General features: G+C 46.4%; 1 protein-coding gene across 2 annotated transcripts in view; it reads right to left on the bottom strand.

Annotated features, from left to right (window-relative positions):
* Window positions 1-3661: 3661 nt before the first annotated feature.
* SLIT3 (slit guidance ligand 3) overlaps window positions 3662-8550 on the bottom strand; it is a 495956-nt gene continuing 491067 nt past the window's right edge. For both annotated transcript variants that reach the window (XM_071569998.1, XM_071569999.1), the window contains 2 exons: window positions 8226-8434; window positions 3662-7088 (listed from right to left, as the gene is read on the bottom strand). In XM_071569998.1, coding sequence (XP_071426099.1) covers window positions 6850-7088; window positions 8226-8434 — 448 coding nt within the window. In that variant the 3' untranslated portion in view covers window positions 3662-6849. The remainder of the gene's footprint in view (window positions 7089-8225; window positions 8435-8550) is intronic.

Below are 8550 nucleotides of genomic sequence, written 5' to 3'. Positions count from 1 at the left end.
ATGCTGCTGTGGAAGCTTAGCTGGAAGGTTGGACCACTGAAAATGTAATGGAGTGATTCCCTGTGAGTTTTGAGGCATCTTCTGAGCACTCATTTACCCACTTTCCTCCCTTCCTGTTAAAGGTTCAAACAAAAGTGGGATGGGGGCTGGGAAGAAATTTTTCTCTCCCTCCCAACACAAACGTTTAGGGTGTTGGAGTGCCAAGACCAAGAGCAAAGGACTGCTTGATGACTCTGGATTCCAGCTTACTGTGGGGAGGAGCACGGACAGGGGGTTTGCACTGGTTCTTCTGGTGGCTGTGGGGACTGCAAGGTAGTTTGCCGAGCTGGTGAGAGCTCCTTGTCTCAGCTTGGTTCTTCCTGCCTTCTCTGCCTTGAGAAGAGTTCCATCTTGATCTGTGTGACTGCCATTACCATGCAAGTTCTGTGGAGGGGCCAATACCCCTTTTTGTCTTTGTCTCACTGGAGGACTTTGCTGCCAGGTGAGACGTGGCAGCGACCCTCTGTTGTCTGTGAATATAATTGCACCAAAGGATCAAAGACAAAAATTCAGTTTCATTTAAAGGGGTTGTTCTTTTCTTTGGGGGCTCAGTGTAGTTGTTTATTCTGTCATAGTTTTGGTTATATATATATAGTTAAGAACTGTTATCCTCTGGGTTTTTGGTGGGTTTTTTTGTTTTGTTAGTTTTTTTAATATTTTTTTCTGATAAAACCTCCTAAATTCCAAAGCAATGGTGATTCTTTGGGGGAAGCTCCTCTTTCCCTGGTCCATATAAATATCTTAGTTTCTTCTAAAGTAAGACACTTCCACACACCCCTGAGGTAGGATGTGTACTTTTCCTCCCCAGGTATGACACAGCAGTTGTAAAAGGTTATTTTTACAGAAAAGGAGTGATCCTTGTGCCATGAGGACAAGCCTCACAGACAGTCAGAGAAGGCAGTGTCATCCCCAGACTACCTTAAGCATCCCCGTACTTTGAAAGCACAGAAGCCCTGGGAGAGGAGAAGGTCAAGAGATCACATAGGAACAAGATACAAAGCCATGCAAGTCTTGCAGCAGCTTCTGTTCCTTTTGCTTGTGAGACTGCGGGGTGTCCCCCTGCGTCATGGTGTAAGTTTAAGCTTCCTCATACTAATACGTACTGCTTGTATTGTGTGTGTGCTCATTCCATGCCTGAGAAGTTTCCTGCTGCCTGCAGGGCTCTCTCAGGGTGAAGGTGCTTGGAGGAAGAGCTGTGCTTTCTTCATAGAGGAGAGATTTCATGGGCTGCAGGGTGTGCATCTCAGAGCAAAGCTCTACTGGATAATAAACTCTGCAGGCACAAAGTGCTTTTGCCTTAGTATGTGTGAGGAAACAGCAGCAGAATTGGGGTAGAATTAGCAGAATCAGTTGTTATTCCATCAGCTGCCAGCATGGAAGAAATGCCACCATCAACAGCAGCCTTGTGACACTGCCTTTAGGTCACTGTCCTGAGGCTGCCACAGTGCACAGGCACCAGCTATCCCGTATGCCAGCACATGGAGCCATTGTCCTGCTGCAAAGGGATGGTGTTAATGAAGTGTTGGGCACTCTCAGAACCCACACACACCCTCCTGGGGGCTCAGCAGGCTCATCCTCCTGCTGCCAGTTCATGAAGTTTCCTGGGGTCTGCTGCAGGCTCCTGGCCCCAGTGACCCCATGTCACATGTCCCCATAAGCAGGGACTGCTGTCCTCACAGGCGAGAAACACTAGGAAGTTGATGGCACAGGATCAATAAAATTTGAGAAGTTCTTATTTAAAAGTCCCCAGAAAAATCTGTGTATCACATACACATGTGCTCCTGGGAAGAGTGGCTGACTTGTGGGCCTGTCCAGCTTGGAGAGTGGGAGGCTGCAGGGTGACCCCATTGCACTCTGCAGCTTCCTGGGAGGAGGCACGGGGAGGGAGGTGCTGAGCTCTTCGCCCCAGGATCCATGGCAGAACGCGTGGGAACGGTTCAAAGCTGCGCCAGAGAGGTTTATACTGGACATCAGGAAACATTTCATAACTGGGAGGGTGGCCAAGCCCTGGAACAGGCTGCTTGGAGAGGCGGCCATGCCCCAGACCTGGCAGCGTTTGAGGCATCTGGAGAATGCCCTTAGCAACGGGCTGTGACTCGGTCAGCCCCGAGTCGCTCAGGCAGCTGAACCAGATGGTCGTTGTGGGTCCCTTCCCACTGAAATGTTCCATCCTATCCCGTCCTGTCCCGTCCCATCCCATCCCCGACACCAGCAGAGGGAGCGGCACAGGCCGCCCTGCGGCGCCACCTGGCGGCGGAGCCCGTTCACTTCAGCGATCTCCGAAAGCTCCGCATCCTGGAAAATACACTGGAAAACATCTTGGCTCAAGGCACACGCAGATCGATACCCGGCTGGCCACCCGGTGATCCAGTCTCACATCTCGCGGGTCCTTAAGCCAAGGCATCGGGAACACCTCGGGCTCGGCAAAGCGCCGCCGGTCCCGCCGCCGACCCGCGCGGCTGCCCGGGGTAAGCAGGAGAAGAAACCGGGATGTCACCGCGACCTGAAGTGACAGGACCGCAAAGAACAACGCAAACCCCGCAGCCAACTACCCTGCAAACAGCAACCCCATCTAACTATCCTGGAAAACCGCAAAGATAAGGAACACAGGAGAGACAGTTGGCCGGCATTGTTTGCCTCGTACCGACAGCTGAAAAGCGACACCTGTGGCACTGCAGGCAGAAACACAAACTGGAGCTTTGTATCCTGAGGCTGCAGTTCCCTGAGTGCTTCCCGAGGGACCCAAGCGCTGCGAAACCACAAGCAAGACAAGTACCTGTTGTGCAAACTTGTACCCCCAAATTTTTGAAGGCTTCCCTGCTAGCTTTTTTTAGTAGGCTCAGCTGGATTTGCTCTAGGTGAAAATGCTACCATCTGCTACAATTATGTAATTAACCTTCATAGTTCAGACTTAATGATGCTCATTAAGGTGGAGTGTTTTTATTGGCTGAGTGCTATCACCAGTTTTGCATGGAATTGCAAGGGCAACCCTTAAGGGCCACAATTTGAAGTATAATTAGCAATCTGCGAGTGTTACACAGGGGTATGGGTGAGGGGAGGCAGAGGACTAGGTGGGAGCTTCATTTTATTCCTTGCTAAGGCTGGAGTGCAGCAAACAACAGAGCTCTGTTACATCTGGGGCACTGATAATAATCAGCTACAGCAGCGGGGCAGCAAATTTGGAATATATGTGTCAGGACATCACAGAATCCTCATCATCCACTGCTGGCTGTGAGATTTCCATTTCCTCAGCCAACCCTCTTCTGACTCCAATTCAAAATATTTCTTTTATTCTAACATTAGTTAATGAGTGTATTTTTGCTGCAGGTCTTTCTCAAAGGAGCAAATGAAGTATTTAAGAAAAATGCCCATGATCAAAAGCTGTATGGCTTAATTGATCTGTGCATGTATGATTCCTTAAAGATTAGGCTATGATGGCATAAAAATATGGAGCCACTGCTCATACCAACCTTTAACTACAGCCATTCTCTGATTTGATTTGTCCAAGAGGAATGTCTGTTGGTCTGCCATCATTTTCCATGAGCTGCCTCATCTCCTCTTAAAGGTTGGACTCATCACCTCAAAAACACACAGAAATAATCTGTATCACAAGGTGTTACAATCTTCCATAACCCAACAATTTATTTAAACTTACATCACAATGAGAATCTAATAATAAAATACATCAGTTTACACCAGTCTGCATTGCCATTTTTTAAGGGTAAAAGCATCTTTCTTCACTTTATATTAAAACTTTATAGAGGTAAAAACTACTGCATTGTAACCGCAGTTCTTGAAATCTGTTGAAAAATTAGGCAGGTTACAGAGGAACTTTCAGAGCTAATTACACTTCAGTTAACCTCACATTTTGGCACATCTGAATGCTTTTTATTTTCTTCTTAACATAAAATAATTCTATAGCAAGTCAGAGAATCATGGACATAAAGCATCACTATCCAATGGCAAGTGCTGCCTAAAAGCATACAAAAATTGCATCATTTGGTTACAAAATAGATATTCTTAGTTCTTTATCCCAACGCTTAACATTGAAGTGCCACGACAGAAAAGGGCCAGGACCAGGGCTGGCCTTTCTGAGTTGTTGCTGGTCCCTTTGCTGCAAGGCTTTGCTTAAGTAAATCCCAGAGTGATGTGTTAACAAAACATCCATGGCTTTTCCTTGCCAGTTCATTCCTTTCAGCGCACCCTCCAGCAGGTGCGAGGTCACCAGTCAATGTCACCTCTCTCTCATGTGTTGCTGCTGCAGGGACTAAGTAAACACAGGTTTGGGCAGTGCTCAAGAGGGACTATTTCTGCAGGCCTTTGCAGTCCAGTGGCTACAAACTGGAGGGCTGGTCAGCCACTGCTCAGCCTGGATTTTCTCTGCCTGGCACCACAGCAGCTCTTTCTTTAGAATGTTTTAAGCAGGAATTAAACATTAACAGTATTGGTGTGCCCAGCACATATTTGCACAAGTGCTTGCAGTTACTTTGAAGGAATTTTTAAAACCTGTAGGTTGTGAGTTTAGGTGATTTTTTTTGTAAACCACAAGCCTCAGCTGCTATGAGCTTCTTATTCTGTAAAAATAAAAAGTGGGGTTAGTTTCTCCCTGCCTCTCGAGCTGTACTGTATCAATCAGAGTTTGGCACATTAACTAGTGATTGTTTTATGTTTCACTGATTGCCAGCTCCATGTACTGAAATTTATGCTGGGAGATGGCTACTGCACTGGTTATGTCCCTTCTGCTTATGTTGCTCTGGTTGTAACAAAGAAATATGAAAAAACTGCTGCAGTTCAGCAGAGACTGACATGGCAGGACCATAAGCATGTTAGAGCTTTCTGGCTGTGTAGTAGCTAGATGGTCTCTGTGCTTTAATGAGAAATAAACATTTGTACTTGTCATGGCAAGGTTGCATTCTGTGCATCTTTCCAAAGACTGGAGGTTTTTAAGGTGAGACTGGATGTGGCACTGAGTGCCATGATCTAGCAATCAAAGTGGGGTTGGATTAAGGGTTGGACTTGATGATCTTGGAGGTCTCTTCCAACCCAATCCATTCTATGATTCTATGAATCAAACAAAAGCCCCATTTTCTTGATTCAGTTTTCCTACTCATCCTTTACCAAAGCCCCTAATCTGAAATCCTTTTGGTGAGACCAGTGAACATTCCTAGAAGGACCTTATGGCTGCTAAGCATCTCTGACTACCTCAAATTGAAGAAAGGACCACAATACTTGCTGTATTAGGGATAGAAAGAAATTACACAGATAATGGAACACTTGTTGATGGGGAGGTTTAAAACTTACAGCAAGAGAAATTTCAGGGTATCCATACACATATGTACTGATCCTGAAAGGCAGCCCTGACAAAAACCCTTCAAAAATTGAACTCACTCCCAGAGTCAATTTTTGCCTCACATCCACAGTGAGAATTTGTCCCTGCGTTGATATCCATTTCCTATTCATTGCTCCAAACACATCTCAAGTGAACGGGGCCCTTTGGGAGGCACAAGTGCAGGACACAGAGCAGTGCAGATGGAAGAGCTTTGGCTGAGCTGGTCAGTCTGTGCTGGCTGGAGCTGTGACACCTCACTTGGTGCAGAGCAGGGCACGCTGCTGGGCAGACAGATGTCGGCTGAATTCCTTCACATGGATATAGTGCAACTTCTGCTCATTTAAAAAGCTGTGGGAAAGCAGCCATCTGCTCAGTGCCCGAGTGGGGATGAACAGCAGCTACAGCCCAGCTCACACCCATGGCTCAAGTGACAGTGGGAGTAAAAGCTGAGACGTTGCAGGTGCCTTCTGGCACCTGCAGAATTTTCACGCTCTTTACAACCTTTGCAATTTAAAGTGTCAAGGTGTGACAAACTATGTAGCAGTGCATTCCTCATATTTCATATACAAAAAAGGGCTCAAGGCTGGGAGCAAGAAGGCACAAACTTGGGAAATAACATAGCTGAGGAGTTTACACAAAAGTACTGTGTCATTTATTAGGCATCACTTAGCACTTATTTCACATTTTGCCCCCAAATTACCCAAAGCAATATAAATTTCCCCCACTTCCTTTTCCCTTCGTACCCTTCTTTTGGATAAAGCTGCCTGTGCTCTATAGATACAGTTGCTCAAGAGTATAACGTGAACACAGATAAATACAACATACACAGCAAAAAATGACTTATAGTATTACAATAGTCAAATAATGTGATCAGCCTCCAGCTACGGCAGTGCCTGTGTGCTCTAGGGAACAAGTTCACGAACAGCAAGCGGGGCCACTGTACAGGAGTAAACCAAGGCTGGCAGTGTTGGGCAGAGCAAGGGGCTGAGGGGAGGCTCTCCAGGTGCCAGAGCAGGCAGGTGGCTGCAGTTGCTCACAGGGATCCACTTGCTTGGGAGACCCAACCAGGAGATTTCTTCAGCCCGTATCAGTTCGGTGGCGGGTCTGTGGAACACCTTTATGTTTGTTCATTGTGCATACATAAAAAGTCACCCCACATTCCTCCTGTTAGGCTATGTTTTCTTTATATATATATAATTTTTTTTTAACTTTTAACTTTTGAAATTTTTTTTCTTACAACTGTTAAAAAAGTTTCATGGTAAAAATAGCTCACTATATGATACATGTACCCAAAGTGGTGCGATACTTTATATAATAAAAGATGAAAATAGTCACTTTCCATAATAAAAATAAGTTCTATTTTTTGCTTATTTTACAATATACTTAATAATTCTTTTCTTCTTCTTCACTCTGAAAGTAAATAGGTCCTGTTTTGATAGCGCTTCTGAGTCGATTAAAGTGGCAGGAGCCTGGAGAATGGCTTATAAGCATTTTGAGCAGCCGCATTCCACATGTCTCTCCAGTTCTTCCGTGAAGGTGGAGCCATCCACGCACTGGAAGAAGTATTTCCGCCGTTTGCTGCGCAGGGGGACGCAGCACTGGCCGCTCCCGCAGCTGCCGCGGCATTCCAGGCGCGGCACTTTGGAGGTGGTGGCACAAGACGTGTAGCCCTGCTGCTTCCGGACCACTTCTCGAATGATGTCCCCTTGGCAGAGATTCTCTGCCAAGACAACGGAGATGTAAAAGAAATTAAAAAAAAAAACAAACAAAAAAGTAGTAACTATTTTGCCAGATATTCCCCAAGCGTCAGCAAACAGCCCTGTACTCGTAACGTGATTCTAAAACAGATGGCATGAGAAAGACCTTAATCTTTTACTGCTTTGTACCTGCCATCAAAACAGAGCTTGTGTCACACAAATGTGTAATATCCGGTGTGAGGCTGAGGCCAACAGGCCTGCTGGCTTTGATCAGCACTTCTGGAAATGCTTTAATGAATGCTGAGTGTTGAATCCTGCAAAGTAGGAATTAGTTTTCCCAGGTCTGCTTCTCGGGAGCAAAGGTCAGGCTGCTCTGCAGGACACTGGTGCTCTGGGATGCCTGGAAATGTCTGTGCTGTTCTGCAGTCACTGTGCAGCACTGAGATACACTGCAGGGAGGCTCTATATGTGTATAATTTACAAAGTCTGTGGTTCATTCACAGGAAAGGCACAACCTTAATAAAAATAATATAAGCCACCTCTTTCCTTCTGTACAGTAACAAAGACCTCAGTTCCTCTGTACAGGAACAAAAAAAGGCAGAAAGGATGAAGTGAAAACTCAGTCAGTTTCCAGTGAGTTTTTTTCAGGTTAGGGCAGAAGACCTGTGCCTCTGCCCCAGTAGGAAAGTCCAGCATCATCTGTTGGATTCCCCAGGAAAGCTGCCCAGCTGCACTGGACAGAGCAAGCTGAGAATCTGGCATGCCAATTCAGGTGAGCAGCACCTCCTTGGTGAGCAGGATAACACCACCTTGCCCAGCACTGCAATTAACTGGTCCCTGCTTGCTGAGGGTAAACCTCAGAACAACCTCTTCTTTAAACATCCCACTCAAATCCTCAGAGCAGCAAAATTTGAGGATGCAGGAGACAGAGAATAAAACTCTCCACTGCACACATCCCCCTTTCCATGTCTTTGGATAGCAGCTACTTAGTGTTGTGTGGTTCTTTTCTCCTCCCTGTATTGCTCTGCAGAAACTGGCTTAGCTTTATCTTCTTTATGTGCCATTTACCCCCGAGTACAAGCCCCATGGAAGAGGGATATAAGCAGAGGTGTGAGGCAGGAGTGCAGTACAGCAGCCCCCAGCCCCGTGGCCAGTCCTACCTCTGTCACAGAGCTCTCCGCTGTAGTTTGGGTCACATTCGCAGTAGGGCTCCCCCTGCTCTGAAACTCTGCACTGCCCATGGCTGCATTTCAAAGTCCTGCAGGGATTTGAGGAGTTGTTCTTCTTGTCACAGTACATGCCCGTGTAGCCCTCCATGCACTTACAGGTGTAAGCAACATTGGCTGCCACGCACTTGCCATGCAGACACCTGGAGAAAGAGAAGCATTCAGAGCTGGCCTGTGTTAGATGGGAAAGGTCCTTTTCCCAGAAATGATTGGTTTTGGTATTCCTGCCCATTTAATTCCAGGACAGTAATCCAAAAAC

The sequence above is a fragment of the Pithys albifrons genome, chromosome 15, assembly GCF_047495875.1.
Source record: "Pithys albifrons albifrons isolate INPA30051 chromosome 15, PitAlb_v1, whole genome shotgun sequence".
In the NCBI taxonomy this organism is placed as follows: Eukaryota; Metazoa; Chordata; class Aves; order Passeriformes; family Thamnophilidae; genus Pithys; species Pithys albifrons.
Note: the sequence above shows the minus strand (reverse complement) of the source record. Positions and strands in the feature narration are given on the sequence as shown.